Source organism: Zingiber officinale, chromosome 3B, assembly GCF_018446385.1.
Source record: "Zingiber officinale cultivar Zhangliang chromosome 3B, Zo_v1.1, whole genome shotgun sequence".
Classification (NCBI taxonomy): Eukaryota; Viridiplantae; Streptophyta; class Magnoliopsida; order Zingiberales; family Zingiberaceae; genus Zingiber; species Zingiber officinale.
This window is the reverse complement of record NC_055991.1, coordinates 83871636-83888914: the sequence shown is the minus strand read 5'-3', so window position 1 is coordinate 83888914 and position 17279 is coordinate 83871636. Positions and strand designations below refer to the sequence as shown.

The window sequence follows — 17279 nt, the reverse complement described above, 5'->3', positions numbered from 1 at the left end:
AGTTTGGGGGGAGGGGGTGTTAGTTAGTTTTGTCATTTTTTTTACATAATAAATTTTTCTTCAAGTTGCATCATATATCATTTCACTATTTGTTTGCTCCTCGTAGCAAGATGCTAGCATGCTAGTTCCAGATATTTTGTTGTTATTATGTTTGTTAATGTATCTAGTAATCTATTTTTTTCCTAGAGTGAGTATTATTTCTACCGGAGAAATTTTAGTGCTAGCCTAGTTTAGGATCTCGTCACACTATGCTTGACTTTTATGGTAGACATTTTTAAAAATAGTTATGATTCATAGAACCTGATTAGTACTTTTACTTCCTAGACGACCTCTCAACTATATTTTTGTTACTGGATAAACTCGTATCATGTCAATTCATTAGGAAAAATCAGAATCCAAAAGAAAAAAAATGAGAAAAAAAAGAGTTTGTTCAAGTGTTGTACTTTGCTATCACTTAGCAAAAAAAAAAAAAAAAGAGAGAATAAGGGATAAAAAAATAATTATCGTGAGTGGAAACTAATAAGTTACATTACTGGATAAACTCGTATCATGTCAATTCATTAGGAAAAATCAGAATCCAAAAGAAAAAAAATGAGAGAAAAAAAAAAGAGTTTGTTCAAGTGTTGTACTTTGTTGTCACTTAGCAAAAAAAAAAGAGCATAAGGGATAAAAAAATAATTATCGTGAGTGGAAACTAATAAGTTACACCTTTGACACCGAGTTAAGTTACTAAGAAATAACTGTTATGTTTCTCTTGATTCTAAGTATTTCTTTGAGATCTTGTGTAGACTTTGAGAGGGATGAACTATACGTGTGGCAGGTAAGTATCTATCGCAAGAGACACGAGAAACATGGTTAAATGACGAATTAACTAGACTTAGAGATTGACACTTAAAAAAGTTAGGTTACATTGCACTGAACACGGACAACTTCTACTTAGGTCACATTCAAATAAATTTGTATCATGCTCATCAATAAAACTATATGATAGGATTGAACTGATTCATTAGGAATTATGATGCTCCATTTACATGCATAAATCTAAATTACAGGTTTTGCTTGAAAACAAGCAAAGGTTTAAGTCTGGAGGATTTTGATAAGTGCATTTTTATAGGTTTTTTATCATAATTTGATGCACATCTTGTCCCATTTTATACGCATACATTTCACATTTTCATCTCCATGTGCTTCATTTTGATATTTTCCTAGTTCAGAGAACTGCTCTCATGTATTTCTTTTGATAGGACGCAAAAAGAAGTAAAAATGGTGGTAAAAGCCAACTTCCAATGACTTCCAAATCTTTCTCAGATTCATCCACGGGCGACTGTGCCAGCTAGCATGACCCATGCCATAAACGCAAAGAAGCACACAACGGCCACCACAGGTGCTCGTGCCTGCCAGCATAGCTCGTGGTGGCCCCTAGAGGAGTTCATAGTGCACGACACAGGCACCCGTGCAGAGCACATGGAGAAAGACTATATAAATGGATTTTTTTTTTTGGGGGGGGGGGGGGGGGGGTTAGGGGACCTCCAATCTTGGACCGGGGCTTCGCCCCTTCCTTCGAAGAGGATTTTTCTTTCTAGGGGAAATCCTAGAGTAACCATCTTTATCTATTTCAATGATCTGTCCACCTCTAGAGCAAGAATTTCAACTGAGAAGACCGGGAACGCACTGATAAGCATTTTCTTCTCTCTATCTTGTGTATTGAATTGTAGATTATTATTTTCTGTCTCTTGGTTGTATTTCCTTCTCTATGAAATAGATCTCCAGATTCTAGGAGTAGGGAGTAACTATGATGTGATTATTGATGCATGAACTATATATTTGATCATTTTTATGTTCTATAATATGTTTGTGGGATATGAATCTCACAATTTAATTACTTTTTACAATAGTTTAAGATTTACAAAATTAACTGTACACATCTGAATTTTAGTCACTATACACAAAATTAACTTTTACAAACCATAAATCAACTTTTTTTCACGATGTGCAAAATGTCTTCTCCGCATTAGTAAGAAAATCTTGAAACAAAGTCAATTCATTCTTGCATCTCTCTTGTTCCTCCAAAACTAAAATAGATGAATTATTTAAAAGATATAAATAGATGCTATAACTAAAAGAACTTTAACATATGTGCTAGGATTGAAATAAAATTAAAAATCGGTATACATGACTAAAATTTTCTGAAGTATATGCCAAAAGAGAAACAACATTACTATGCTCTGCACATAATTGAAATTTCTTAAAGTATATGCTATGTCGGAAACAAAACCAAAAGCATGTACTATATTTTGAACTTTATCCAAGTTTTTCTGAGGCAAGTAAGGCAGACTTGCTGAATATATAGGTATACATGGAAAATGGTTATCAGATACATTTTGTGTTTTAATCTAAGCGTAGCAAGATAGCTATCTAGAGACAGAAGAAATAGAAAATGGGAGAATATTACACTTACCAGAGTTATATATAGTGGACAACATTTAATTTTGTGTTAGCAGCATTTGTGTCTGATGCATTTTAGTGGCTCATTGTTAGTTCATAGCAATTCACTAATGGCCATGTTGTATTTATTTTCTCTAATGAACACTCATCTAGTATAGTGATAAACTTTTAATATTTGAGATTAAAACATGTTCAGACTAATTTAGCTTGGAGAAGTAGTAAGCCTGAAGAAAACATCCAACAAAAGTAAACAAAAATTAAACTTTCAGGGGACAATTTTAAGGAAGAAACAAACAATGACACCATAATTCAAGATTGCTCAAACAATTCATATTTGTAGTCGGGAGAAGAACCAACTGAAAGCAATAATATTGCCTCGGCATCTCTCCTTGTAACAAAAGAAGATGTGACATTAAGATTATGTGTATCCAAGAGAATACCTGCAAGCTGGAGATAGAATAATAATCACTGGAACTTGCAAAAGAGGGCGAAATCAATTATATGACTCAAATTGTGAGTTTTACCAATAGATTTTTCAACTTAGGATTCTGAAATAGATCATGGGTTTCTTCACAGTAATTATTTGTGAGAATTGTGCACAGTGAACCCACCTATGCAAGAGAGAATGTATGAGAATTTTATAAACAAATGGTTCTGTTCTCAAATTTTCAAATACTGATCGATCACCTCATTCTTAGTTTTAAGCACACCTTGTCCAATAACAAGCATACTTAATTGTTTGTTCATCACAAGATTACCAACACATGAAACAAGTAAATAGTCATGAGAAATGAACACGAATGATTACCAACAATAAATTACAAAAGTTTAAATTACATTAAACATCCTTAGCATAAGATATTAATGTAATTTTCTTTGGATATAAAGGTATAATAGTGAATATCATGAATCAAAAACTTTGACTGTCGCTGCAAATACAAGCATACAAAAGAGTAGTGAGGCCTCAAGCATATCACTTTAGTGTTGATCACAAAGCAGATATCGACCTTATGCATCATGCAGCCATGGAGGCTACGAAATGAAGATTGGCACCAACAGACATGATATGCGATATTTGGAAGCACTCAAGCACACATGTAATGTTGTAAAGAAAGAGTAGATCTAGAAAGTAAAACTTGATGAGAGTTGCCTCGTCGGTAAAGAGCAGTGTCGAAATATCAATGCCAACATGGAAAAAAAGTCAAGTAACTTCTTCATGCTTGTTCATCCTCCCTCTCTCAATGTTCACCACTGACATCACAACCACATCTTCCTCCTCTCTATTCTGCAGTAACCATGCATAACATATAGTCGCCACCATCGCACTCATCGTACCTATCAAAGAAACAAAACCCTAATTGGAGAAATTTGGTAGATATGATTGAATGGCATGGAGAAAAGGAGCTTATATGAATTTACATAAATCATTTGACGATCTGGAGAGGATGATCTTGGTCTTGGATAGGACTTCTCCATGAGAGATCCTCCCAATCATTTTCCTCTACCCACTAAGAAATGCATTGATCTGCTTCACATCCGCTGGGGATAGCGCCTCCCCTAACTGATACCCAGATTCAAATGCAGACGAGATGGATCTATGTTGAGAGGATCCCTTCTCCTTCTCCGGCCGAGAGAGCATCTCCATTGAACACGTTGTGGAAGAGACAGACCTCTCATATGTTGACTCCACCAGATTCCACAGAGGCGACAAAGCTAGAGGTGCGGCATCCTCCGACAGAGTTGTCGCAGGGGAGTGGCTGTGGAATGTTCAATGAGAAGTAGCCGCGGGGGACGGAGATGCTTAGGGTTTCCATAGCGTGAAGAGATCGAGAAGGGAAGACATTACAAGGACAATGATTTTGGCATAAAAATTTAAGGAGAGGGAAGGAAAAATGCAACGGCAAAAAAAAAAAAAAACTGCTAGGGGAAAAATGGTGAATGAAAAAAAACGTTAAAAGGGGAATTTTTTTTTTTAAAACAGCGCACGTATGATTTTATCGTGCAGATAGATAGCGATTTTTAAAAATAATTATTCAAAGACAATTTTTCTTACGACCATTATAAAAAGGTAAAAAGTAATAATTTTTTATAAAATCATTATCTTTATAGTGTTGTTAAATAAAGATTTTCTTATAACGAAATTGAGGATATAAAATCTGATATAAATTCGACCCATGGATATTCCTAGTTCCGTCGAAGATCTCGTTACAACGATAACTTCTAGATAGATAACATTTATCCTATGCATTGATTTGATCAAATCATTGGTCTTATTGACCTAAAAACCTTTTTCAATCCCGACTTCTCATTGCCAGAATGTCAAAGTATTTTTCTGCATCTTAGATGCATCGAACCTATCGATTCTCTTCTCGTGACATCCTTCAAACTCGCTTATGTCTTCTACCAAGATATGTCGTCTCTGATGTTCCTAGCCCTTTCCGATCCCTCGATTGTCTCATATCATTTTTCATCATACTTCTTCGAAATTTGAGTTATCGAGTAACTATGTGTCCTTCTAAATTTTTATACACTTAGATATAAAAGTTAGTGAAATAAGTAAAATCTAACTTAGACTAGTTTGACAAAATAGTTAAATTTCAAACAACTTGACAATCTAACAATTGTCTCAACTGTAATCTAACAACTGCTATACTATACTATTGAATCTATGACAGGTCACAAATGGAGAGAATTTGTATTTACTTTGCCTTTTAAGAGACATACAAAAAATAATAATAGATTTAATACATAAGTACTGCCCTAGGATTTAGCATAGACAATGAATGTATGACATTTCTGATGTAATAGTCAGGAGTTAATTCTTAAGAGTCGACGATTTAAGATTTACCTCACTTGACGTATGTATACCTACATAAACCTCCTTCCATATTCATGAGGTTGACACCAAAATGATCATTAATGTAGTAGATCTATATTTTTTTAATACAAAAGTATTTTATATACTTATGTATTTATATTTAATATATATGTATATAATCTAAATATCTAAATATATTATACAATATAAATAACTATGTATATTATACCAAAAACAAAGGAAAAGCCATGTTTGTCATTCGGAGATATGGTAACTTTGCTCTAAATAACTGAATTTAAGAAATAAGAATTTTAATTCAAAATATACGGAAGATACGGAAGATACGGAAGATGTGATTAGTATTGCTAAAAGTAAATTATCTATATTATATCAACTATAATGATATAATATTGATAGGTAATCATGGCTCATATGTTAATAATTATTTGATTATGTTTCATTCCTTATAACTTGATTATGTGATTACTTGATAATTATATATCTAAGGTTATGTGTTATAATTTGAACCAAACATATTCTTAACGGTATCCATTATAATATATTATTATTAATGTTGCCGAGAGAGTTGAAGTATTCATGATATAGTAATTAACCAATAATATTTTTGAAGGAAATAATAGTTGGTAGGATATGACACTATTTTGATAAGAAATAATAATGTTTTTTTACTATTCCAATATTTAAAAGGATGTTCTTCTAATTTTTACCTTTTTGTAAAAACAAAATTTAAAGGATTAAATATGTCTAAAAATAGCTATAATGGAAAAAAATAAATTATACCAACAAAATTTGAATACTCAATGTTTTCTATAAAATTTTAATTTTATCTATAATAAATAGAAAAAGGATTTAAATAAGTATAGAAATAATCTTTATCTCACAATTAATATTTTCTTCTAATTTTTTTTAGTCCATTGAACTTTTGACCCGATGATTTGACTCGATGATAACTACGATAGGATAAAATAATTATCATAATTTATCTATCTATATTTTATTATGGGACTAACAATATTAGGCTACTTGGAGTGAACGATATCATCTTTTACTCTAATAAAATAGATAAAAATACTCCAACAGTGCACAAACATCCATGATTTAAATCTAAGCTATGACGCACTGTATAATAATTTCCTTTAGTGAAATAACAAATTTGAAACATTAGTTATACGGGATACTTGGACTTTTAAATTTATCCTAGTAGTGGATGAAAAACTTATGTGGATATCTTATTTATATTGACTAATCTTGACATGACTAATTAGTCCTATAAAATTTTTTCATTAATTATTAAAATAAATCAAAAAAACATGAATGATCTATTAGTAACCCTCATATTACTGTATCATTATCCGAGGAATCCTCAATAGATATATTCGACAATTTGCATAAAAATATATTAATAGAGTTTTTAAAAACAATTAATTTATAATATATTTTAATGTTCAAACTAATAAACCGACTCAAATTGGACTTGTGAACTCGATCATCATTATTAGAGTAATAGACTCTTCCTTGAAAAAAAAATTAATTTAATTTTTTATATTAGATATTAAAATAAAAATAGTTACTATAATTAATTTTATTCAAAAGATTGAGAAAGATATATTTTATAATGTTATCGATTTAAGGTATTTATAAAAAATTTTCTATTCCTAAGATTAAAAAAATCATGATAGTACATATTTTTTTATATAAATAATAAGTAGAGAAAAATAATTTACAAATCTTAAATTTATTTTTAGTAGGAAAAATAAAAAAAATTAACATAAATGGATTTGAAGTTTCATCAAAATTAGTAAATAAAAATTTAGATTCTCTAAAATAGTAAAGATATATATTTTATTGTTTTTTAATAATGGTTCCAATTGATCACGGTCTCATCTTGATATGGCCAAAACGTAAATACCTAATCCACATAAAAGGTGAATATTCATGTAATTCTCATCCGAGGTGGACCCTACAAGATCGTGAGCCCAACAAAAGGAACGAATCAAGGGAAACATCCGTGTGCCACGTCGGAGGAGCACTCGGTGGGATATACTTTTGAGTACAACTATGATAGCCATTATTTAGGGATACCACGTCCACGAAGAACGAGTTGGATATTTTTTATATAGGAAGAGAAAATTTCACTTTACTCTCAAAATTTAAAATATTTGGTTTGGCTCACTACTCATTATAAAACATACAGTTTACTCCATAAAGTAATGAAATTCACCTTATTCCGTCCTCCTTCTTGGTTCCATACTTCCATTTCATTATTGAAGATTTTAAATTAGAGAAACGGATGATATTTCTTAAAATTTGAGTAGTTTGGTGAAATATTGATAATTTAGGGACAAATAAGTAAACTTCTCTCAATTAAAAGCCACGCGCGGTGCCGACTGCTCCCAGCCCACCCCAAACCCCACCCTTTCTCATCGGCGCCTCCGCCGCCTCGTCGGCGCTTAGCGATCTCCGCGTGCCCCCCTCGCTCTATCGTTTCTCTTCTGCCCACCCAAAGTTTCCTTCTTTATTGTCACCTCGCCTGGCAACAGCAGCAGCAACAGGACAGGGATCGTGCAGACAAGGGATAAAAGGGGGAGGAAGCGTTTCCTCTTGTTATCTTGTGTTATTTTTTTTTTTATCGATCGTGGTCGATCGGTCCGATGGACGGCGAGGTGCTCGATAGCATCATAAGCCGGCTGCTGGAGGTGCGGACGGCGAGGCCTGGGACGTTGGTCCGCCTGACAGAGGCGGAGATCCACCAGCTTTGCGTCGCGTCCCGCGAGATCTTCCTCGCGCAGCCGAACCTCCTGGAGCTTGAAGCCCCCATCAAGATCTGCGGTCAGCTTCCTTCCCTTTGCTTTCCTTGGTTTAACGTGATTCGCTCTTGGATTTGTAAAATTACTCTACCATCCTTTTGTTTTTGTGGGTTTAATCTATCTGCATCGTGTTCTTCCAGGAAAATGTATTTTTTTTTTCTTTATAAACTGAAGTTAGGAGGTTAGTCTAGAAAATTTGATTTTTGATGGGGGTATCCTTTTATTACATAGGTAGCCCTCAAGTCATGAAAGTATTGGTTTTGATCATGCTTATGGAGTTTCTTTATTTGTTTTTTCTTTTCTTCTAAATTTCCCTTTACCGTGTTTACTCCTGATGGGGTCTTAGATTGCCAAGTTTTATTTAACTGCCAAAATAGTTGGGGAGATTGTATATAATTGTTGGTTGATTGTTTGCAATTTGCTCAAACTTTAACTCTTTCCTTCATCAATTTCAGTCTTTTAATTGGTGTGAGTGCGCAAAATATATTATATCTCCGTGTGATTAGAAGATGTTACTGCTGGATAAGGACTATTTTGTTTGGTGCATCTTGCTAACAATTCTGATGGAAAATGAAACCTGTAAGCCTTAATGAAAACCGATTAGGATCATGCATGTTGATGATGGAGATAGGTTTAGGAAATCTCCAGTTTCAATATGAACCAGTACAAAATCAACTGATTCCTGTTCTTGGAATATTCAATTGTTATATATTGATGGGAAATTGAAAATTTAGTTCTTTCTATTAACTTGTTGAACTCAAGATAATACTTAATCACCTGCTTCAAATGATTTATTAACTCTACAGATAAAAAAAGGGAACTAAATACTGCAGGTCCTGATTTAATTTGGGAAAAGGAAAGCAAACTAGAATTTTAGGAAGTACGAAGATGACCGTGCTGCTTCACAAAGCGTTTAAAAGGAAATTGATTCAGCATTGATTTAAACAACTTATTTGGAGCAATGTTTCTTGCTATTACATTGTATATGGCTATTGATTTTCATTAATTTGATTTGTATTTACTACAAGTATATAGCAAGTCTTAATAAACCTCTATGTGATGATGGGGAGAAATTGATATTATAGAAAACATTATTTCTTGACATTTCTATAGTCGTTATGCTATTGATTACTGAGGATCAAAAAGTATTCTGATGGTTTATTGCTATGAAGAGTGACTTTTATTTCTTGGGAACTATCCTCTTTTACTTTGCCTATATATGTAAGGGGACTTTTCAAGCCTCGTTCCTCTGTTGCCACCTCCTAATTAACAGAGCCCAAAAAGACTAGAAAACAATAGGTGGAGATGGTGTAGTTGTTTAAAGGTGGCCAATGTATTTTATATTTAGAAGAATTGGATCAATTAAAGTGGAATACGCAAGGGGTAGATGGAGACTAAACAAAATGTTAGTTAATGTAGAAAAAACGATTTTAATAATATAGCCTTGAATTGAATCCAATGGAGAGTAAGACTCATGTAGCCGACCCAAATAATTTCGACAAATATAAGTTGATAATGATCATTAGCTCTACTTTTCATTTCCAACATAATTATTTGAATTGCGCCCACTTTCTGCTGGTTTTTTTGGAGTTAAAACGTTGTTGCATCCATTATCTGTTCCATCTTCTTTTTGCATCTAAATTTCAAATCCAATTACGGGCATTGCGACTATGAAGTAGTTGTCTTGGAATGTTTAGAGGTATGCTTTTGTTGCATTTAGGTTTGTTTGTATGTGAAAGTTTTACCTTCTTTGTTTGTGTCTTCCACTCTCTTGCCTCTGCCTCACAAACTCCATTCTCTACTTGCCTCCTTCTGACATCAATTCTACATAGAAAGATCTTGTATACAGAGAGACATAGTAGTTCACCATTTAGGCCCATAAGTAGCCACCCATACTGTGGATATGGCTAGGAGGTTAGCCAATCTAGGTTCAAGCCTTTGTTACCTACTCTACTGTGGTTGGCTTCTATTCAATTGCCTGGCACTATCATTTTAGGCATGAGTGTTGTCCTTGACATTGATGATGATGGTGTTGATCTTAGTCAAAGTATCCAAGTACGCTAGTTAATGACCACCTGACCTATGCCTCCTTTTTCGTCCCCTAACTACTTGTCTTTTGCCCCAATGAGGTGGAGTTAGTTGATATTTTGACCTTCGTCTTGAAAACTTGCAATCAAGCTGAGCTCTTTGGCATCTGTGTTTTGTCCTCTCTTGCTCCTAGAGTCCCCCCTTTGCCCACAATCTCTAGACCCTCCCTTTTTATACTGAATAATTTTACTTTATTAGTTCTAACATCTAAAATAAATAAAACAATAAACATTCCATTTTAATAGCATAATAGTATATAGGAAAGTCGATTTGATTTCTCGCGTTATATAACAAAGTATACTTAATTAATATCTTATATTGATGGCAATGTAGAAATTATTGTATACTTCATTAAAAAATTAAATGAAATGAGAAATAGAAATTTTTCTCTCATTAAATGGGTTTGACATGAAAAGTTCATGGTTTTCAAGTAGAAGACAAATTTGATATTATAGCACATTTAAGTCACCATTGATATTGCTACCATTGTTGTATTGTATTGATGTTACAAGACATATTTTTCACGGTCATTGTTAAGTGTAGAGATTGCTTACCTTAGATTATCGACTCATGTTTGCTTGATTTTTTTTTTCTTTTATATCATCATTAATTTTGAGGTTCCTCTCTTAAAGTTTTATCTTTCTACTATTAGGCATAAAAAACCATTCTTTCTTTCTTCCTTTATAATGATTTAGATTTAATTTTTCCTATGTTGGGTTTAATTCACTTTCTTAGTGAATCAGGATTAATTTCTGTTGCAAAATTGACTTTTAATAGAGTTTCTTTCTTATGTTTAGAATTATATGAAATGATGTTCATATCAAATCGTATTGAATCAAACCAAATTGTTTCTTTTCATTTCTGATTCATATGCAAAAACAGGATTATTTTACATGTGAATCATATCGTTTCTATAGTACAAATTTTGAATCATAAGTTTTGTCAACTGTAACATCTAATACTATGTTTGGTAACATGTTTACATAGCTACTACGAATTATGTAAGACAATCTATTGTATACGTTATACCTTGTGGGGGGTTTCTTGTTAATTGGTGAGATAGCAATTCTCTTTTGGGATTAGCTAGTTGTTGAATTTACTAGGTCTTACGATTGTTTGGTCTCCATTTGTTCGTAGATGTATCCACATCCTAGTAGGTACAGGTTGCTACTTCATTCACTTGGGTTGTGTTGGACCCTTCCATCCATTTTAACAGTGGGTCTACTGCTATGTTAGTTAGGGTGTCAATTCGAGTGGGTCGGGTGGATTTAGGTGGTGTTGAAGGAAGCATATTACAAAAAAACTCCCAATCTGAATCTGATCCGAATCCGAACACAACTCGAAAACCCGAACCTGAACCCGAACCCAAATAACCCGACCAACCCAAATAAAAAAGACTTTTTTAACTATTTTCCCAATAATTTTTCACTTTTATCTTAATACTTTATCATTATCATACTAACCTTCTGCTATTATGTACATAAAGCATCTTAATTTTCAAAATAAAATTTGATTTTACTCTAAAAATATCCCTAAACCCTAAATTTAGATCAATCCGGGTCAATCCGAACCCAACCCGATCCTAACACAACCCCAAAACCCCCAAGCCGAACCCGAAAGCCCCCAACCCTAACCCGATATTTTTCGGATTGACTCAGGTCGAGTTCATTTTTGACACCCCTAATGTTAGTAATTGACGATGTAATGTGTTGTTAAGCGTTTTACTCTATTGATGTATTGTGCACGTTCAACGTTTTTTCTTGACCACTCACATTCATATTTATTTAAGTTGACCTTTGTTTAATTGTTCTTTTCTGATTACCTTACTTTGCAAGAGAGTATACTTAGCAAAGTATGCCAAACCTGCATTGTGATTAGTTTCTTACAAAGATTAGGTGAAGTTGTGTTATAGGGTCCCTTACAGTAATAAGGATCATTTTGCACTAGTTAATTTTTCTATTTGGGTTGAGTCCATAAATTTGGAGTTAGCAATGTAGTTCTAAATATTGCCAACACTTGGACTTGCATGGTTTTTTGAAAGATATATGTCTATGGTGTTTTGGAGTAAGATAACATGCCAATTTAGTTTGAAATATTGCCAAATTTGGGTGAATGCTCTAGTTGTGGCTGTTGTTATATAGATGGTTTGGAATGGATAAAGTCGTGACAACATAGTGAAGTCCTTTAACCATGCCATGGGCGACAAGTGTCTCCTTAATCTAACCTTTATCAAGTGTTTGTGTTTGGATTTTGCTGCAATTAGATTCATTTTAGTTGGACTATGGCTAATGTGGCTAACCATAGATTGGTTATGATTTATCCACCTATGATTTGCATTGAATCAAGGTAAGCATACGTTTTAATGTATGGCACAATTTCTATGATGGTAGTGATCTATCCCAGATTGAAAAGAAGGTTTAAGATAGAATTTTATCCTCAAACTATGAAATGGGTTCAGTTTGGTTTGTTAATTAATTGTGGTTTGACTAATTACTGTTTTGAATGGCAGTCTGCTGATTTAGAGAGATATTTTATATGCTCAATATTTTATATACAACATTGATAAATGTTCCAACTTCATAAGACAATTCTTAAACGAAACAATTCCATATGTTATTTCATTTCAGCACTCCATACAATTGATAGATGTTTTAGTTTATACAATTAGAAAGAGTACCCAAATACAATCAAGAGTGTGTCAATACACTATCTTATTCATATGAGCTGTGTCAGCACAATCAAGAGTTTGTGTCGATACCATCGCGAGGATGACGGAAAGGATAGTAGAAAGAAGTGAGCACAAAAATAAAGAGGAAATGAGCAAGAAAAAGGGATAAGGAAGTGGAGAAGAGGCATTAAGGAGAGGCTTCAACGAGCAAGCAAGGATAGAAGTGGAAACACGGAAGACAAAATGGGGTAATGGAGAAAAAGCAGTATCAGATTCTAAACGGTAGGACATGGAGTGGGGAAAAAAAAACTGAAATGTGTCCAGTAGTGATGATCCCTGCAAAAGAAGATTTGTGATGTCGAAAAAATGCACAAGGGATGAGACCCACAGAAGTAATTGTTGTTTGTTAGCCACATGCCTAAGTTCAGTATTTTTTGCGCAGCTATTAAATTTAGAGCCAAATGTTCTCCTTTTTAGTGATTAGAATTGGTTGATGAAAACAACCTTTTGCTGATTGTTCTTCATGACTTTTGTTTTTGAACTGCTTCATAGATTGATTCTACCTTTCTTCACTTTCAGGTGATATTCATGGCCAGTACAGTGATCTCTTAAGGCTTTTTGAGTATGGAGGCCTCCCTCCATCTGCTAATTATTTATTCTTAGGCGATTATGTGGATCGAGGAAAGCAAAGCTTGGAAACAATATGCCTACTACTTGCATACAAAATTAAATACCCGGAGAACTTCTTCCTTCTGCGTGGAAACCATGAATGCGCTTCTATTAATAGAATATATGGATTTTATGACGAATGTAAGCGCCGGTTTAGTGTGAGACTATGGAAGGTATTTAGTGATTGTTTTAATTGCCTTCCTGTAGCGGCTTTAATTGATGACAAGATATTGTGCATGCATGGAGGATTGTCCCCTGATTTAACGAGGTTGGATCAAATAAAAAGTATACATAGACCATGTGATGTCCCTGAAAGTGGTTTAGTTTGTGACTTACTCTGGGCTGATCCTGGTAGAGAAGTTCAAGGTTGGGGAGAAAATGACAGGGGGGTCTCTTGGACTTTTGGTGCAGATACAGTTACCAACTTCTTAGCCAGACACGACCTTGATCTCGTCTGTAGGGCACATCAGGTAATATCTTAATATGTTAAATATGATCTCTCTTCCTTGTGTATATAATAAATTTTATCCATGTTTTCTCAGGTTGTGGAGGATGGGTATGAATTCTTTGCTGACAAACAACTTGTGACAATATTCTCAGCCCCAAATTATTGTGGTGAGTTTGACAATGCGGGAGCCATGATGAGTGTCGATGAGACATTGATGTGCTCCTTCCAGATTCTCAAACCTGCTGAAAAGAAGCCAAAAGCCATGTTCTCTACAAGAATTTGATAATCAACCATGGAATTGCCATCAAGGTTAGTGGAAGATCACTCCTGAGTTATCTCTATTTGATCAGCAGTGTTAACATTCAAAACTTTCAAGGGCTTAATACATTCCCACTATTATACTGTTCCTGTAATGAAATTCAATTTGGCATTTAAAGCTGAATGTACAAGCATGAAGTTGTTAAATAGGGAGGGAACTACAATCTATGAGAGTTCATCATTTATATAAGATTGTTGCTATTCGAGTCTAGTGATTCCTAAACCAGACCGTATGAGAAAAATACAAAGGCGGAACTTGAACTTGGTAAAATATAAACTTCAATACCAATCTAAAAAATACTAAACTTAGCTAAGTCGGACATCATGGAGCTAAGCCTGCTATAAGATTATATGCGCCCTTTAATTCACATATATGGAAATTTTAAGCTAAAACTATCTTCACACACTGATTCAATAGTTGAATATTTCATCTGATTAGTGATCACTGTGAAATTGCAGAATGCAATAATCTTTTCCAACCAAATGGGAAGTAACCTGTTCGATCATCAATGATTGCCCCAATTTTCACTCTTACCTTTTATTGCTTGTTGTTTCGTTTTTTTGTGCTATGGTATTTTCTTGTTCATTATGATACGAATCTGTTGGCTCATAGCTGCATGCACTGATCCACCAATTGGATATTCTCTGATCACTGTTGAATTGCATTTGTAATAATTTCCTTGATCAAGCGGAAAGCAAGCTCAGACAATAAAAGCACCAATTTTTGCTCTTCCTTTTTTACTGTTTGTGCTTTGTTCCTGGTTGAAACGGCATTGTTGTCTGTTCTTGTTCATTACGATAGGATCTCAGGAAACTGTTGGTTCATATGTGGTAATTTGGAGCTAAAAGTATCTGCACACTGGTATGATAGTTGAATTTTTCATCGATCACTATGGAATTCCAGTATGCAATCTTTTCCAGATCATAGGAAAAGCAACATTTTCCTGGTTACAATGGGATTATTTGCTGCTCTTGTTCATTATGATAAGATCACATAAACCTGCCTGCGTGTTCATATATATGGTCACCTTGAAGCTAAAAGTATCTGCACGCACTGATTCAATAGTCCACTATTTCATCCGATCATTGTGGAATTGCAGTATGTAATCTTCTCCGGCTCATATGAAAAGTAACCTGTTGTAGGATACTTAACCCAAATTTGTGCCTTTTTACTCGTTGCTATGGTAAGATCATACGAACCTGTTGCTTCATATGTATGTGTGGTATGTAATGTTTTCCTGATCGTATATAACATAACCTATTAGACAATTATCACCCTAATTTTTGCGCTTCATTTTTACTGCTTGCGATGACATTGCCTGCCCCCCGTTCATCGACTAAACTCCAAATCTGTTCTCCAGGGAATTTGACTGCACCAAATGAGATGATGAGGCAGCAAATGTTGTCGACCACAGTGACTTTCAAGGTGCAGAGGTGCTGTAATAATATGTCATGTCGCCATGGCTATTGGCTGTAATCGACTTCCTTTTATAACTCCATTTATGTCCCAAGTTTCAAATTCAAGAATTCTTTCTACGCTGGGAACCGTATTTGTATATTCACACGGAAGTAATTTCTACTCTTTCTAGTTCATTGTCTCGAACTACATTGTGATGTTTGTTTCCTTTTCTTTAAGATAAAATCATGGCTAAAAATTTAAACAACATAAATGCATTAGTTTGAGCAGATGTTTGAATCATAGTTGGTAACTTGAAAAAACTAATCACTTGGATATGTGATTTGTGAATCAGTCAGTTTGCTGGATTTTCCTGAGACAATGCTGCTGTCCGACCGTGTGTTGGTGCAGTCTTGAATGCAAGATTGCTGTCCGATCGCGTGTTGGTGCAGTCTTGATTGCGAGATTTGGATGTGATCCATTGTTGTGGGGTTAGGTAGCAGATGAAAATGTCATTCATTTTGGACTTTTGGGTATTCTTTTCTTGCTCTGTAAGTGTCGGCGCATCGTTCCTGTGTGGCTGGCCTGACTGTGCTTTACAGTGGTGAACAACTGATCAGAACTTATCTTCCACGTTTGGTGTTCATGAGAGGAAGTTTGTGGGTCGATGGATGGTCACTGATCCAAGGGGCAGGGCGGCAACGCCACGTCGAAAGAACAAGTATGGTATTTGCCTAGTCATTCTTGAGATTTAGGGTTCTTAGGCGATGTAAAGGTCAAGGCCTAGATGTCTTAGGCGATTTAAGTGGCGATGAAATTCTAAAGCTAAGCAATGAAGATGGAATTTGGATTCTCCTACCTTTCATTTTGTTTATGGTTGATTCGATCGATTAGTTGGCAAAGGGAAGAAATGAAAAGGAAAGGGCAAGAAGGAGAATAAAAACTAGAGGGAGAGGAGAGTTGTTCCACCATGTTTCATATTCTCGCCTCTCTTTAGCAAAGTAAACAACTCGGCCTTCGGTCCCTCAAAGTAATGGATAGGAAATTGTATATTTTTGGAAGGAAGATTTGGTGTTTGACATTGTTGGATCGAAAAAAAATTTAGATATCTTTATAATGACATAATATTGTTCAAGGCCTCATACCAATGGAGAATGGAGATATCTTCCCACGTATTTTCAATGTGGGACTATGTTTGCAACCTTGCAAACCGAACAATCCTCCCCTCGGTCCACCCGACCTACTAGGACTTCCTACCTAGTGTCTGGTCCTCTTGATCCGGACACCGGAGCCTCTACTTCTTCGTAGGTTAATATTCCACCCACATGGTTCGATTGGACCATGACTCTTGTGCACATTCGGCGGTTAGTCCTTCTGGCAGTCCGGGCTCTGATACCAATATTGGATCGAAAAGAATTTAGATATTTTCACAATGACATGATATTGTCCACTTTGGGCCTAAGCCCTCATGGGTTTGCTCTTGGGCTCTACCCAAAAGGCCTCATACCAATACAGATATCTTTCTCTTATAAACTCATAATCTTTTCCATGTGTTTTCAATGTGAGATTATGTTTGCAACCTTACAACCCCAACAGACACT

The 17279-nt window shown here is 34.7% G+C and overlaps 1 protein-coding gene and 1 long non-coding RNA gene across 2 annotated transcripts; one reads left to right on the top strand and one right to left on the bottom strand.

Moving 5' to 3' along the window:
* Positions 1–2613: 2613 nt before the first annotated feature.
* On the bottom strand, positions 2614–4336 carry LOC122056676. Its single transcript, XR_006133353.1, has 3 exons — positions 3865–4336; positions 2970–3780; positions 2614–2892 (listed from the first exon to the last, which is right to left on the bottom strand). It is a non-coding gene; the product is annotated as an uncharacterized LOC122056676 (long non-coding RNA).
* Positions 4337–7687: 3351 nt separating this feature from the next.
* LOC122056675 (serine/threonine-protein phosphatase PP1) lies at positions 7688–15875 on the top strand. The gene is made up of 4 exons (XM_042618735.1): positions 7688–8113; positions 13427–13986; positions 14059–14273; positions 15644–15875. The coding sequence occupies exons 1-3, from the start codon at positions 7936–7938 to the stop codon at positions 14245–14247; spliced, it is 927 nt and encodes a 308-aa protein (XP_042474669.1). The 5' UTR covers positions 7688–7935; the 3' UTR covers positions 14248–14273; positions 15644–15875.
* The last annotated feature ends 1404 nt before the right edge of the window (positions 15876–17279 follow it).